This window comes from Gracilinanus agilis, chromosome 6, assembly GCF_016433145.1.
Source record: "Gracilinanus agilis isolate LMUSP501 chromosome 6, AgileGrace, whole genome shotgun sequence".
In the NCBI taxonomy this organism is placed as follows: Eukaryota; Metazoa; Chordata; class Mammalia; order Didelphimorphia; family Didelphidae; genus Gracilinanus; species Gracilinanus agilis.
This window is the reverse complement of record NC_058135.1, coordinates 277,530,485-277,547,084: the sequence shown is the minus strand read 5'-3', so window position 1 is coordinate 277,547,084 and position 16,600 is coordinate 277,530,485. Positions and strand designations below refer to the sequence as shown.

Sequence of the window (16,600 nt, the reverse complement as noted above, 5' to 3'; positions counted from 1 at the left end):
TTTTTTTTTTTTTTTTTTTTACTGAGGAGCAAATTGAAGACCAGAGAAGGAAATTCACTTGCTTAAAAACTCACAGATAATGAAAAGGGTGGTCAGAATCCAATCAAATTTAGGTCTTCTGACCTAGACATTTTCCAGTATTGTAAATGGGCTCTAAGAGGAGTCAGTCATTTGTGCCTTTTATTAGGGAAACCATGAGCCATCTAAATATTTATTGGAAAAACAAATGGAAATTTACTATGAACAAAGGACTATCCCTTACTTTCTCTTCCAGGCAGCATAATTCTAAAATCATGGGTTTTTTGCCCCAACACACTTGAATTTTGCTAGATGACAGTAGCTATCATCTTAGAAATACATAGCTGCCTACACAACTGACTTAGGATGATAAAGTCATAGGATCAAAAAATCCAAGTATGAGGGATGGAAGAGACCTCATGTCAAGCTCCCTCATTTTGAAAATAAGGAAACTGAGGTCCGGTGGAAATATTTACTCAGAATTACAAAGACATTCTAGACTGGGTCCTCTGATTTCAAAACCTGTGTCTTCTCACTGGCCCACAATACCTTCCTGAGAGTAGTATAATTACTGCATTATTCCTCATGGTAAATGATGGCAGAAGTTCTCAATCTCAAAGCAGATAATAAATCAGAGAAGGAAGGCAAAGAGGCAAATGTTCATAGTGTGAGAAATAAATAGTCATTACAGCTAAATATAATAATGATGATGATGATACAGAAATAACTCATATTTACATAATGTTTATTGTAAGAATTTAAAATTTAGGTTTTATGCTAATGTGAAAATTCTATAGTAATTTTGTTGTCACCAATTTAAAGATATTATAACTTAAGTCAAAATTACTTTTAGTAGCTTTATTTACAAAAAGGTGGAAAGAGTGAAAGTGTGAAAATGTAAAAAGGAGGTAGAGAATTATCTAGCCTGTCACCCTAAACGCTGCTCTGGTGTGGGGTTCAGCCCAAGCAGGGCTTGATAATCTTCAGCCAGAGGACTAGGTGATGTCTTCAGCAAGGGTTCCAAACATGCAGTCTTTTCCAGGAAAGGAAGGCCTCTCCAGGGTATAGTTAGAATGTTCTACCCTAGGACTGTGTTCCCCAGAATTCCTTTATATTACTCGGCATCCTTTTCCTTTTATCCCCACCTTGCATGCTTGCATGTTTGTATATAGTTCTGAAAATCTACCCTTCTTTCTCTCTTCTCCCATGTGTGTAGTCAAGGAAGTGGCTTTTTCTTTACTGAGGTTTGCTGCTTTTTCTTTTTGCTTCAAGTTATTATAAATAAACTTCATAAAATTATAATACTTGGAATATTTTGGATATTATTTTAAAGCTTACACCAGAACGAATCTCTCCTGAAGTCAGGAAAGGTAGGCCAGCTACTCACCCAGCAAGTCAATGCAGAATTCATGGAAAGAGTTTCCTCCTTCAGTTCAGCTCACCAATGCAGTGTCTCTGAAAATGAAGTTCAAAAGAGAAGTAAAATTTGGACAGGAAGTTCAGGACTTTTTATAGTCCATTTTCCTGTATCACTTCCCATCTCTTCCTCCACTTTACAGAAACCAATTGAAGTCTTTCCATTCTCCTAGCACTGCCCAAGGGCAGGGCAGTGGCCTCTGGAGTTGTCACCTACTTTAGCAAGTGACTTGTGAACTTTCTTACTTAGTGTTAAGTAGGGGTGCTTAAGTTTTTGATTGATTAATTTAAAAGTTGCTGATTGATACACAAAGAAAGTTTGATTCACTTTTCACACTATGAAGTGCACAACATTATTGTCCCAATAGTCTTATGAGATAGGTAGTACAGGAAGAAAGGACATTGTTTTTGGAATAAAACTTGAATTGTTTTGCATTCTCATCTATTATGCAGTCAGCTCATTAGCACAGTGACTGAGATAAGAAAGACTTAACCAGATCCAGCTTTAGATACTTGATAGTTGTGTGATCTCAAACAGTTCACTTGCCCTTTGCCTCAATTTCCTTATCTGTAAAATAGGGATAACAATAGCACTTACCTTTCAAGGTTGTGAAGCTCAAATGAGATAATATTTATATGGGACTTTGTAAGTCCTAAAATTCCAGGTAAATGCTAAGTATTAGTATTATATTATGTATTCTGATTATTTGTGGGTATATCATATGTCTCCAATGGTAAGATAGCTACAATTAATTGGGCTCTAATTATACATTATCTGATGCTTTTATCTCTCTTATTATGTCTACATCCTCACAGAATAGTCATGTGTTCATAGTAGACTTACTAAAGTCCTTTGAAATAGCAATAGGAACAAGAGAGGGTGGCTTGTTGATGTGGCAGCAGAAATATAGCTTGTGTAAAATAGAGTATTTTAACCTCGTTTAATGATAATAGTCTGTAGTTTCTGCTGCTCTTTAAAATACAGGATGTTCTGTTTGAACCAAATAATCTCATAAAACTTTGTAAATCTAAAAAAAAAAGAAAAAAGGAAGATGGAAGAAAGGAAAGAAGAAAAGAAGGAAGGAATGAAGAAACCAAGGGAGGAGCAAAGGAAGCCCTGGGAAGAGTAGTGCCTTCAAGATCACCATTTGTCCTTTCAACTTGACCCTACATTTATCATTGAGGGCATTAATCCCTGTGCATAATGGGACCATTTTCCTCTATCAACTGACTGCTGCCAATGTGAATGTAAGATCAAGGGCTTTGACAGTGGTACATACTTCCCCATACTTCCCTGAGTATGGGTCCTACTGACAACTCAGTTCCTATAGCCATCATTCTGAGAAATTCAATTTAGCTCTTTCTTCTAGGAAGGCACAAGCTACAGTTACCATTAATCCATAAATATAAGTTCTCCACACAAATATATTGTTTTGTATTATCAAATTGTTTAGCATCAAAATTAAAATTAAATACCAGTAGAAATAATAATAATGAAACACATTATTACATGTTTGACTGCTTGTCCTTAGAGACCATGGGACCTTTCCATCTATAGCTGAAACATCTCATATGCATTGTCTTCCCCATTAGAATGTGAACTCCTTGAGAGCAGGGACTATTTTAGTTTTCTATTTCAGTCTCCATCACTTAACAATCGACTTCCTCCAGAGCTAGCCTATGAATATTACTAAAGATTTTCAAGTTAGTACCGAATAACTAAACACTTGTAATGGATTCAGTTCTTATACAGTATCTTGCACATCGTAAATAATTAAAATTATTTGTTTATTCATTCATCTATCCAACCATCCATCCATCCATCCATCCATCCATCCATCCATCCATCCATCCATCATTTCATTGTTTTCTCTGCCCCCCACCAGTATTACTTTTCTGATTATAGAACACAGTAATAGTGTAACCTATTTCTGAGACATCTTGTCTGAAGAGAGACTTTTAAGGTTTGTTTTATTTCATCTAAACAGAAGCTTAAAAATAAAAGATAACTAAAATGATGATAAGCATGTTGAACTTTTTTTGTACTTTGTGGCAGAGGGAATTAAAGAGTAATGGGTTAATTATGTAGCAATATTAATTAGAGTTATCTCTTGGGGATCAGTTCAAAGAAGACAATGAATAAGATCTAGATCACATCTTGCCTTTAAATAAATGAGGAAACTTTCTCTTGAGTGCAGAGAGGCAATCTGAGAAACCACTCGTATAAGGATGAGAATGAAATGTTTCCACAAATGGATTTATGAACCCAAAGTGTAATTTTCCCTTGCTCTAGGCTATTTATTGTGGATTCTTAAGGTGAGGACAAGAGGAAGGAAAGAAAGGTTTCCTTGTTGGATGCTGTGGGAGTGATTCTTGAGTAGCGGTAAGTGTTGGGAAATGTGTATATATATATATATATANTACTAAAATTATTTTATAAATAGTTAAAAAATTCTGTAGCAGTGGACCTGTCACTTAGCTTCTTATAACCTCACTTACATAAACTGTAAAATAAGAATGCTAATAGTGGCTACCTTACAGTTCTTTTTTTTTTGGAGAGAGTTTTGAGGATGAAATGGGAAAATATATTTAAAGCTGATTTGCAAACATTAAAAGACTGTATACACATCTTCTTTGTTATATCATTGTTTTGTTCTTGTTGTTCAGGGTTCTCTTCTTGTTCTTGCTCTTGTTCTTCTGATTCTTATACTTGCTTTTGGTGTTTTGTGGTCTTCTTGTTTTTCTTTTTCCTATTATTATTGCTATTTTTCTTTCCCTAGTCTATTCTCACATCTATTGGGGATGGTAAATATGATTAGGAAAAAAAAGTAAGGCTTAGATCTTTATCACTCATTAGGTTTGTGACCGTAGGTGAATCGTTTCCACTTTCAGTTCCTTAGTTTCTTCATTTTTAAAATTAGATAAATCTAAATGCAATACTTATTTAACAGGGGTATAATAAGGAAAGCACTATACAGTGGTGATCTATATACTCACCATTTCATTTCATATGAGTAAATTTTTTATATCTCAAGTGAATTCCAGGTACTGAGAAATAATAATATGTTTGTGATTATTTTAATTTTATTGACTGACAGACAGAATCTGTTTGATCTATGAATTCCTCATTACTCATGTACAAAAGAGGGGAGAATGGAGGAACTGCTGACAAAGATGGCTTTCAAATTCATTCAAGAGGGCAGCTAGGTGATTCAGGGAATTTGGAGCCTGGCCAATAGTAGGGAGGTCCTGGTTCAAATCTAGTCTCAGACACTTCCTACCTGTGTGAACGTGAGCAAGTCATTTGACTTCCATTGCTTAGCCCATACTCCTCTTTTGCCAAGGAACTAATACACAGTATTCATTCTAAGATGGAAAGTAAGAGCTTTAAAGAAAAGAAAATTTACTCAAGATGCCACTTCAAGGCTATTCTTTATTGTCAAAGATTTCTAGTCCTATCACGGATGCTGAGCTTAATTTTCTTCAATATGGCTAATTTCAGAGTTGTTTCCTGAGTGACATTTTCAGTTACTCAAACCTTGAGCAGAGTTGATCCTCCAAAAACCACAAAGTCAGCTGATGGGTCTATAATTACTTTAACTATTATTACCTATATAGGAGAAAACTCAAATAGATGAGAGGAAGGACCAGTATTGCTAAGAATCAGAGAAATGCACTCTAGTTCTCAATTTCATTAGCAGTAAGTCATAATCTTTGGGTAAATCACTTTACCTTTCTAAGCCTCAGTATATTTATCTATAAAATAGAGTATTAAGATAATGTCAGTGTTCTGCCCACTTTATGTGTTTGTTTTTTAGCTTAACTAATTAACTGAATGTGGGCATTTTCTTTAAAAAGAAGGATAAATTACTAAACAAAAGTAGAGAATTTTTGTTATTATGAGACCACAAAATTATACCCATTAATCTTTTTTCCTAATGTCTCTCTTTTTAGGCATCTTTGTGATTCAGATTCCCCATACTCCCTGTTCAAAATGAAAAGGACCCATAGAACACAGAATATAAATTGTTAGAGTCAGAATAGATCTGGTTGCATTCAGCCAGCAAAGAAACGGCTTCTTTCATGCTAAGCATTGGATCTGAGGGGATGCACAATGTTTTGATAAAAATACAAATCCTGCCCTCATGGATCTTAGAGTCCAGGAAACTCATTAATACATAAATAGGTATCATATACAACTTTGGTTGTTGTTGTTCAGTTTTTTCAGTCATATCCAACTCTTTTTGACTCCATTTGGAGTTTTCCTGACAAATATACTGGCATCACTTACTATTTCCTTCTCCAACTCATTTTACAGATGAGAAAATTGAGTCAAACAGTGATAAATGACTTGCTCAAGGTCACGGCTAGTGTCTGAGGTCAGATTTGAACCAATGAAGGTCAGTCTTCTTGCCTCCAGGACTGGTACTCTATCCACTGTGTTACTTAGCTACTCCAATATACAATAACTCATGATAAATTGATCATGGAGATGCTTAGTAAAGGACTCTGTGAGATCAGAATGGGAAGGCAATTGTGGAGAAAGAAGCTTTAGGGAATGGATGGCATTATAAACTGGGATGAAATAGTGAATTCCTACACACTCAACAAATAAAGGACAAAAGATTCTTGGGGTAACTCAAGCAAAAAAAATGGTAGGGAAGAAAATTCTAGGAATATTTGCTAGAGAAAATATAACAGAATGCTCAGAAGGAAGAAGGAAAGAATAGTTTGTGGAGAATCCTCCATGTCAGGCAAAGGAAGTTCAGCATTACTGAGGCAAATAGGGAACAATTAAATATTGGTCAGCAGAAAGGAGACACAGACATCTGTATATAGAATATTTACTACTATTTTCCCAGCACTTTAAGGCTAACAAAACTCCATACATGTTTAATTTGATCCTGACAAAACCACTACAAATCAGTTACTATTATAAGTCTCAGTTTATCAATACAGAAACTCAGGCTGCATGAGGCTAAATGGCTTGGCCAGAACTACACAGCTAGGAAATATCTCAGGCCATACTGACTCCCAGACAAATGATTTATCTGCTGTACCACACCACATCCAATAAAGGGATTAATCTGGCAGCTGTATGAAGGTTATTTTGGAGAAGTTAGAAAGTGCAGGTGTGAAGACTTACTTATTAGAGGTCTACTGAAAAAAGTAGACAATAGCAGGAACTTGTACTATAGTGAAGATAATAGGACAGATATAGGAGATATTGCGGAGATAGAATTTGTAGTATGTTATAACTGATTGCATATAGCATCACTGATTTATAAGTGGAAGGTATTTTAGTAGATGTGTCTCCCTGGACAAATCACTTCATTTCTTTCAGCCAAAATTTACTCTTCTCTAAAATATGGTTAATATTAGTTCTGATTTATTAGGATTATTGAGAAGACTAAATGAGATGACATGACCTTCAATAAGTATTTATTATGGAAGTTTTTAAATATGTATGTGAAGCTTTTTAAAAATGTTAGGCATTTTGTAAGCCTTAAAATGCTAGCTATTATAATTATTGACATTTTCTCTTTTGTTCTAGCATGAATGGGTGGAAGTGAAGTACAAAATCAAACAGAAGTGAAAGAATTTGTTTTGTTGGGACTCTCAGATGACCCTGAGTTAAAACTTATCCTCTTTGTGGTGTTCTTTTTCATCTACATGGCCACCATGTTGGGTAATCTGGGCATGATAATATTGATCATAATAGATTCCCTACTCCATACCCCAATGTACTACTTCCTTTTCAGTCTTTCCTTTGTGGATGCCTGTTACTCTTCTGCTGTCACTCCCAAGATGCTGGTGAACCTGTTGGCTGAAAACAAGGCCATCTCTATCAATGGCTGTGCTGCCCAGTTTTATTTCTTTGGGTCATTTTTAGGTACTGAATGTTTCCTATTGGCTGTTATGGCATATGATCGCTATGTGGCCATCTGCTATCCACTTTCATATTCAGTTATTATGTCTGAAAAAGTTTGTTTCCTGCTGGTAGCCACCACATTCTTTGCTGGCTTTGGAAATGCAGCTGTGCATACAGGAATGACTTTCAGACTGTCTTTTTGTGCTTCTAATCGAATCAATCATTTCTATTGTGATACACCACCTCTCCTGAAACTCTCCTGTTCTGATACTCATATCAATGGGATTGTCATCATGGCTTTCTCCAGTTTTAATGTCATCAGTTGTGTGCTGATGGTCCTCATTTCTTACCTCTTCATCCTCATCACTATCCTGAGGATGCGCTCTGCTCAGGGTAGGAGCAAAGCCTTCTCTACTTGTGCCTCCCACCTCATGGCGGTCACCATTTTCTTTGGAACAATTCTCTTCATGTACTTACGTCCCACCTCCAGTTACTCAATGCAGCAAGACAAGGTGGTCTCTGTTTTCTACACAGTGGTCATTCCAATGTTAAATCCTCTTATATATAGCTTAAAAAACAAGGATGTGAAGGATGCCCTAAAGAAGATTTTGCAGAGACATAAGCCTTAGGTCCTCTTGACCAATCAGTCAGCAATGTGTAAAAAGATGCTATTTCTAATGAGTCCTATTTTCAGTTATTCCTGATTCATTCTTTGCTGATGACAAAAATGATAATAGTAGCAGTGTCTCATTTAGTTTGCACTCCTCCCCCTCCTCATTATAGCCTGAACAAATTAAGCGTATTTGTCTAATTACCTTATTTTATAATTATGGGGTATGCTCATTGTAATTATTATGTAAACTCTTCTCAACTTACTATATCCATTATTCCTTTGTAGATTGGCCTTGGAAAGAGGGAGAAGAGAATGTGATAATATTGATACACTTTGGAAACAGATTTGATAAGGAAGTGATATTATTTGAGCCTGAGTACAGTGAGAATCAAAGACCTAGGTGACCTATTTTTGCCAGTGTATGAAACTCAAAATGCTCAGTACATCTATGAGTGTTTTGGTGTTATCCTTCAACACATTCTACAACCCCAACCCAATTTTTAAAATTATTTTTACTGCTCACCATGTATACTGCTCCGTGAAAGCAGATTTTTGTCTTGATGCTTCTATACATATAATTCACTGTACCAGAAATGATCTTCATTCTCTATAATAGGTCTTTCCAGATTCTCTTCTTTTAAGAAAATCTCCTTCCTTTATTCACCCAGGTATTTCTCTCCTCAGGATATAAATACACAATTCATATATATAAAAAACATATATATATAGTCAAACAATAACCCTCCATCTGGGGTTATAATAAAGAATAATTTGACCCTTTATTATCCTCACAATATGGATCTTTGAGCATAATCAGATACCTGCTTTAAGGTGAAATAAAAGACATTTAATAATTCATCACTTCATATTCTAAGAAATATTTAATTCAGAATTATAGCATTTTAACACCCAACAAACCTAGAATTGTCAAATGAAAAGAACATTGGATTTGAATTCAGAATATCTGTTTTAATTCTAATGTTTTCATTTATTATTAGGATATCTTTAATAAATCACTTTCTGTCTTCAGGCCTCAGTTTATACATCTATAAAATGACTGTTTTGGCCTTATAGTCTTTCTGATATGGCTTCCATTTCTAAGGGCTATTATCCTATGCCATCTCTCTTCATTCCCAAATCAAATGCAACAATCACAATCTACAAGAATTTAAAGTAATGGTTCAGCCTATGCTTGGATATTTCCAGAATTGGACAATGTATTCCATTGCTATTTTAACCAAAGGGCCTACTGTTTATTGAAGTTCCCATCCATGTAAGTGAAGGTTTTATAATAAATAGAGTTAATACAATTCTTTGAAGCATTAAAATAAAATTAAATAAATCTCACTTGTTTTATATCATAGGCCTCATATTCATCAGCAGAGACTAGGACTGCTTTGGCTTTTGGCCAGAGCTCTCAGCAGACTCCAAGTTCTCTGTGACCATCAGGACCTTTCTGTGAGAACCCTTGTCTCGTGGAATGTGTTGTCTTCATGAGTTGTCTAAATTTTGAGACATGTTTTGCTTAGCTGTTTCTTGGAAATCAGGACCTTGGCCAGGTCACTGAGGCCCTAGAAGCAGTTTTGCAAAATACAGTTGGCAAAAAGCCTTTGTTAGAGGTTCAATAGGAATCCCCTTCTGGAAAGTAGACTTTGGAGTCTTACCCATGGAAAAGGAGCTCCATCTGGATCATTTTCCTGAATGGGACCCTGGATGCTATGTCATGGGACTTCCCAACTGGAATATTTAGCCGTTGTTTTGCTTCCTCAAATTTGGTGATGTTATCTTTCTCTTCTATATCTCTTATTTCTGGTGTTCTCATCTGTTTATTCTTTTGTGTTTTCTGTTGCAAGCTAAATTTCTGGATCTTTGCATAATAATAATAAACATACTTTTTTTTACTTTTTTACATAAAAATGCTGTGGAGAAATGTGTATTATTGTAGGAACCAAAAAGAGACAAGTAGCTGCAATTCTTAACCCATAGTTATGCACTCATAATAACTTGTTTTCGTGTAGTATAATGTGTTTCACAGAGATTGGTTCAGTTTTTCTATTTGCCGGTTCATTCTCTCAGATTTCATGCAAAGTAGAGACTCTTACAAGCATTCTTTTTATTTTATTTTTTCAATCTCATGTAGAAATCATGTAGAACCCATTCTTGACAATTGTTTTCTGACATTTTGTGATTCCAATTCTCTTCTTTTCTCCCTTCCATTTCTACCTGAAGTGGTAAGTAGTTTGATATAGGTTGTACCAGTGCTTTCATGTAATGTATATTTCTATATTTCCATATGCTAAGATAAAAGACTCTTATCACACATACAATAAAAAAACTCATGAAGTGAAGTTGGCATATTTTGATCTGCAGTCAGATTCAATAGTTCGTAACCCCAGAAATTTATCCAATTTTCATTAAAACTACTGAGGCAGTGCTCTGAGCTGATAAATATTTATTAAAGGGACATAGCTCCCTCCTACAAATAGGATCCCAGACCTTCCTCATGGTCTGAGACCCCTATCTTTTCCAGTGTACAGCTTTTATTCCCTTTGGTGCCCAACTCTATCCTTATGATATGGGACACTCTAGCAAGAAATGTGTTGTTTCATTGGTGGATTCCAAACTCTTGATACACCTCCTAAGTCATGTTACTACCAGACAATAAGGTGTACATCTAGCATTTGCTCTTCTGCAACCTAATCCTTAGGGCAATTAACCTATCTACACCACATCTTCATGACGTCTACTTTCACCAACAGGCCTTGGAAACCCTAGCAATGGACTCTGAGCTGATATGATTGGGTAAGGTTGCTAGTTCTTAGTTCTAGTCATTTGTCCAGACCTACCTGGGATGGTTCATGAGGAAGAAATGATACGGCATGAAGGGTTTTTAAAATGTATTGCATCTTTCCACATTTCTATCATATAGCCTATCATATAAAGCTTAAATGTTTAGTCCTAGGGTGAGGGTTTCTTTCTCTTATCTTGCAAGTCAGTCATGCTGACAGGTTATAAAGTTTATTATAAATTTAACATGAGGAAAAAAACTTATTCTACTGTAACCTACATTTAATTACTCCTATTGCTTTAAGATTAGTTGATTATCTTTAAGAGGAAATATCTAGGAATTAATCACTATCCTGATGGATTCACATTAAAATGGATAATATTGATAATAATTGATCTATAAATGGCAAGAGTCTACTAAAATATTTCTCACAAGTTTCTTCTTTGGCTGTGAATAGCACTTTTAATCATGAATGTCTTGGGGTTATCTTGGGATCTTGTTTTACTGACAAGAATTTAGTCCTTCACAGTTGATCATTGTACAATATTTCTATCACTGCATACCTATTCTCCTGGTTCTACTCATTTTTCCTTATATCAGTTCGTACAAATCTTTCCAGGTTTTCTGAACTTATCCTGTTTATCACTTCTTAGGGTGCAATAGTATTCCATTACAACCATATGCCATAGCCTTTCCACAATTCATTGATAACCCCTCAGTTTCCAATTCTTTGCCACTATAAAAAGAGCTGCTATTTTTTTGTACAAGTAGGTCATTTTCCCCCATCTCTGATCTTTTTGGGTTATAGACTCAGTGATGGTAGGGCTTAGTCAAAGGTTATATATAGCTTTATGACCCTGTGGACATGATTCCAGATTGCTCTCCAGAACTATTGTATCAGTTCACAGTTCCACCAGCAGTATATTAGAGTCTCCACTTATCCATATCACTTCAATATTTCTTATTTTCCTTTTTGGTCATATTAGTCAATCCTGATATGACATGGCATCTCAGAGTTGTTTTAATTTTCACTAATCAAGAATGATTTGGAGCATATTTTCATATGACTATAATAGATAGTTTTAATTTTTTTATCTGAGAATTTTCTTTTTCTATGTTTTGACCATTTATCAGTTGGAGAATGATTTATATTTTCATAAAATTGATTCAATTTTCTATCTGTTTGAGAAATGAGGCTTTTGTCAGAGACACTTGCTTTACATTTTCCCCTATTTGTTGTTTCCCTTCTAATCTTGGGTGTATTGGTTTTGTTTGTACAAAAACTTCAGATGTAATGTAATCAAAATTATCCATTAATTTTTGATTATGTTCTCTGTGTCTTATTTGGTCATAAATTCTTCCCTCATACATAAGTCTGGCAGGTAAACTTTTCTCTGTTCCTCTAGTTTATTTATGGTGTCACCCTTTATTTCTAGATCAGTTATCCATTTTGATTTATCTTGGTATATGGTATGAGATGTTGGTTTATGCCTAATTTCTGTTATATCGTCTTTCAGTTTTTCCTAAGGTTTTTGTCAAATAGTGGATTATTTCTCTGTTATTTTGGATCTTTGGTCTTAGTAGCATTCTTGATCACAGATTCCTTCCTCCTTCCTTCCTTCAAGGAGTTAGAATGAAGGTTACAGTAATTTTCTATCAACCAAAGACTCAATTAATTATTCTTTCTCCCTTGAAATTGAGGGAAAAAAAGAAAAAAATATTGATTCAACAGCTGAATTGTGGGTTGTACTATAGACACAAGAGAACAACAGTTCCAATAACTTAAATAACAATCAATTAAGTAGTACCTCAATAGTATTAAAGGATTTTACATATAATTTATTTAAAACATATATGAATATATTATTTGCATAAGTTATATTGTACATATATAAATATATATGTACATGTATATATGCATATATGTGTGTATATGTATATATATAGTATATGTGTGTGTGTGTATTTGAATCCCACAAGAAGCTGGTGAGGGAGATTCAGGGAGATATCCATTTGGGGGAATGATGGGCACACTGAGGCTGGAGAATCATGAAGAATTTGCCTATACACAGCTAATTAAGTGTCAGTCTGAATTCAAATCCTACTTTCTGCTGAGGCCAAGTTTTGTTCTCTTTTCACTCTACATCCCCCATGATTTTTCTAGTTCCATTTTTTTCACCTATAAGTTAGATAGACAAATACCTTTTCCTGTTCTTTAATAACACTGTGATAAGGATCCAGTACAATATAAATGACTTTTATGTAGACAACTCCTTTCATGTACTCAAGGTTCATTCACATAGAGGAGGTGTTTTTGCATTTCTTTGAACACTCAGCACTTAGCACAGTGCCTGACACATAGTTGGTTCTTAATAATTTTTTTAAAAACTGGTTGATTATTCTGGATGGCAATTTGGAATTATGCCAAAGGTCTTTAAAAGACTATCTGCCTTTTGATCCAGCCATAGCACTGCTTGGTTTATACCCCAAAGAGATAATGAGGAAAAAGGCTTGTACAAAAGTATTTTTAGGTGTGCTCTTTGTGGTGGCAAAAAAATTGGAAAATGAGAGAATGTCCTTTGATTGGGGAATGGCTGAACAAATCGTGGTATCTGTTGGTGATGGAATACTATTGCGCTCAAAGGAATAAAGAACTGGAGGAATTCCATGTGAACTGGAATTACCTCCAGGAATTGAATCAGAGTGAAAGGAGCAGATCCAGGAAAACATTGTACACAGAGAACATTGTACACTGTGGTACAATCTAACATAAAGGACTCCTCTACTAGCAGAAATACAAGGATCCAGAGCAAGGCTGAGGGGCATATGAGAAAGAAAACTGACCACAGTCAGAGGAAGAACTGTGGGAAGAGAAACACAGAGGAAACAAAAACTGCTTGAACACATGGGACCTTGGGGATATGATTGGGGATGAAGAAACTAAATGATAACTCTAGTCCAACTATCAACAATATGGAATTAGATCTTAATCAATGATACATGTAAAACCCAGTGGAATTGTGCATTGGCTAAAGGGGGTTAGGGAGGTTTGGGGAGAGGGAAAAACATGAAACATGTAATTATGGGAAAATATTCAAAATAAAAATATAATTAAAATAATAAAAACTGGTTGATTATTATTGTTGTTATTGTTTCTTACTGTTTTTCTAATCATAGGTACAAATTCTGCTGTGGATAAATAGGAAATTAATATTTGCTCTTCTGCTGTTTGCTATGCCAATGAGATGGAATTTACTTGGGTTTAATTCCCTTCTTATAATAAACTTTGTGTGAGTTTATAGCCCGCTACTAAATGAGTGATGAGAATTATACTAGCCCTGGTGTGGTCTGATAAAGGAAATAAGATGAAAGAAAATTATCCTGTTCCTTAAAGACTTTAACTTTACTGAGTCAATAGAAATTAAAGTCCTCCTGGACCTTGAAGGGGAAATTTTGACTTTAGAGATTGTGGAGTCTGTCCTTATGAGCATCTGAGCAGCCCCATCAGTTACTCACCATCTATGCTTCAATGCTAAAGCTCCATCTGGGAATCTGGGGGAACTGAAGAGGGTCCTTTTCCCTCTTCCTGAAACTCAGGACTTTCCCATATTGAGCTAATAAGGAATCTACCAAGAATAATATGGGATTTTGGAGATTAGTTATGTGCTGTAAATTTTAATAAATAAATAAGTTCATATTAATTATCTTAATATTAATTAATAAAGTCATACACTTTAGGTCCTTGTTGAGAGACCCCTTGCGCTTAAAAATCATGTTGAGTCAAGAATGAGGGAAATTTGTCCTTTAAAACTGCCAGTCCTGCAAGTGGTATGATGCAACCATCTGGAAATGTCCTGGGAGAGGAGATTGTAAAATTTATACAATCCTGTGTACTTTGGAAATCAGTAAACACTAAAAAGCAGGTCTTGTTTCTTTTTTTAAAGTTGTTGTCTAGGTTAGAGAAAGTTATGGAGACAATATTAATAATTCAGATTATTGCCTGGAAGTCTAGTAGTTAAATATTCATCATCCCTCTCTTGGTCCTGAGGGATTTATGGAGCATCTTTACTTTATTTTCATACTTTAGCACAGGTTAAGAAATTAAATGATCAGAACTATTTGTACATTTTATGACATCATTGACTCAATTTTAAAGGATCAGAAGTTTGGAAGCAAGAAAGTATCAGTGTTACACTATTTATGTTAGGGTAGAATTTAGTGGTGACCTAAAAGAGTTCATACATTCTGTGTTCCCTCCTTTCTCCATGATTTGTCTACCAGTCTAATAAAGCCACTGGAGAGAATACAACTCAGAGTTTACCTGCACTTTTTAATTACCACCAGTGACAAACATTTCAGATTGCTGAACCCAAGGGCATTCAGAGACCATATCTCAAAAGACTAGAGGCATTTTTTATTAATGTCTGTTCACTGTAGTAGGGCCAGTAAGTGTTCATTCCATCCTTTGATCAATTCAGTGACCATATCTCAGCTACAACCTGTTACTCAGATACCATATCTGGAATCTTCTAAATTCAAGACTCAGGGTCTGCCAAAGGGAATGTATGTTTTTATCTAGTTTCCCACAGATTTAGAAATAATGCAAGCTCCATTAGACTCAATGGATCCTTCCTATCGATACATCAGGTGAGGACAAACATTCTTTAATTTTAATGCTAACAGAGTAACAGACTATCCATAGGGACCAAAGGACAACTATTTTCCCCCAGATGCACAAGGTGGAAATGTATAGAAATATTAAGCTAATTTCACAACATAAAATGAGTTAGGCAGAACTTTAGAACATAAAATATTAGAACTGGAAGGGACCTTAGAGCATGCAATATACTGGAGAATGTTAAAACTAGAACCTTAGAACACAGAACATTGGATGATAAGTAGAAAGACATCTTTAAAACATAGGGCATAGGATATCAGATTGGAAGAACTTAGAATAAAGAATGACTGAGATGGATAAGAGGTTAGAGGTCAACTCCTTAAGTCTCTCACATTATACTGTCCCTCTTAACCTCACCATCACACCTGAAAACTGTAACCCATATTTTATTTTTATTTTCCTTAACTTTATTCTTAACTCACTGATGTAACTCTCCATTCTTTCTTTCTCTGTTCCTATCTATGAGAAGAGACAGTTTTGTTTCTTGCAATGGGCAATGACTGTCCCATTTTTAAGCAACATATGTAACTATAATCTCTTTCACATTCTAATTTTTCATCTCTCATTACCCAGTGACCTTCCTGTTGCCTACATGAACATCCAATGCTCTACCATCATTAACACAAAAGAAAACAAAAATTTCTCACTAGATCCTACCCTCCCAATGTGCTATCATCTCATTATTTTCTTCTTTTCTCAGAATAACTCCTTAGAGAAGTTGTCTACACTCAGTGCATTCATTTCCTCTCCTATTTTCTTCTAAGTCCTCTATAATCTGACTTCTGGCTTCTTCATTCAACTTAAGCTTCCTTTTTGAAAAGCAAACCTGATGGATTTTCACAATCCTTATCTTTCTTGACCTCTCTGCAGTTGTGTATACTGCTGACCACTCAGTCCTCCTGAATTTTCTCTTCTCCCTAGAGTTTTATGACTTTAGTTTTTCTATCTATCTTGCTGACTTATTGGTCTTCTTTGCTGGTTCTTCATCCATAAAGTGTCCTGTAATAATAATCGATCCCATGACTCTGTCCTGGAGTTTCTTTTCTTCTTTCTCTATATATTTTTCCCTATTGCCCTAGTTTCACATGGACTTATCTCTATGTTAATGACAGGTGTCTCTAGACTCCTTGTTAAGGTCCAGTTATTCATCACCAAATACTTACTAGACATTTTGGACTAGAACTCTTATAGATATTTCAAATCAGTATCTTTAAA

At 35.1% G+C, this 16,600-nt stretch overlaps 1 protein-coding gene across 1 annotated transcript; it reads left to right on the top strand.

Moving 5' to 3' along the window:
• The first annotated feature begins 6,987 nt into the window (after positions 1-6,987).
• On the top strand, positions 6,988-7,935 carry LOC123251914 (olfactory receptor 1020-like). The gene has a single exon (XM_044681240.1). It carries the CDS (start codon positions 6,994-6,996, stop codon positions 7,933-7,935), a length of 942 nt encoding a protein of 313 aa, XP_044537175.1. The 5' UTR covers positions 6,988-6,993.
• The last annotated feature ends 8,665 nt before the right edge of the window (positions 7,936-16,600 follow it).

Coding starts and splice junctions, on each gene's coding strand:
- LOC123251914 (XM_044681240.1), top strand. CDS start 6,994: ATGGGTGGAAGTGAAGTACAAAATCAAACAGAAGTGAAAGAATTTGTT.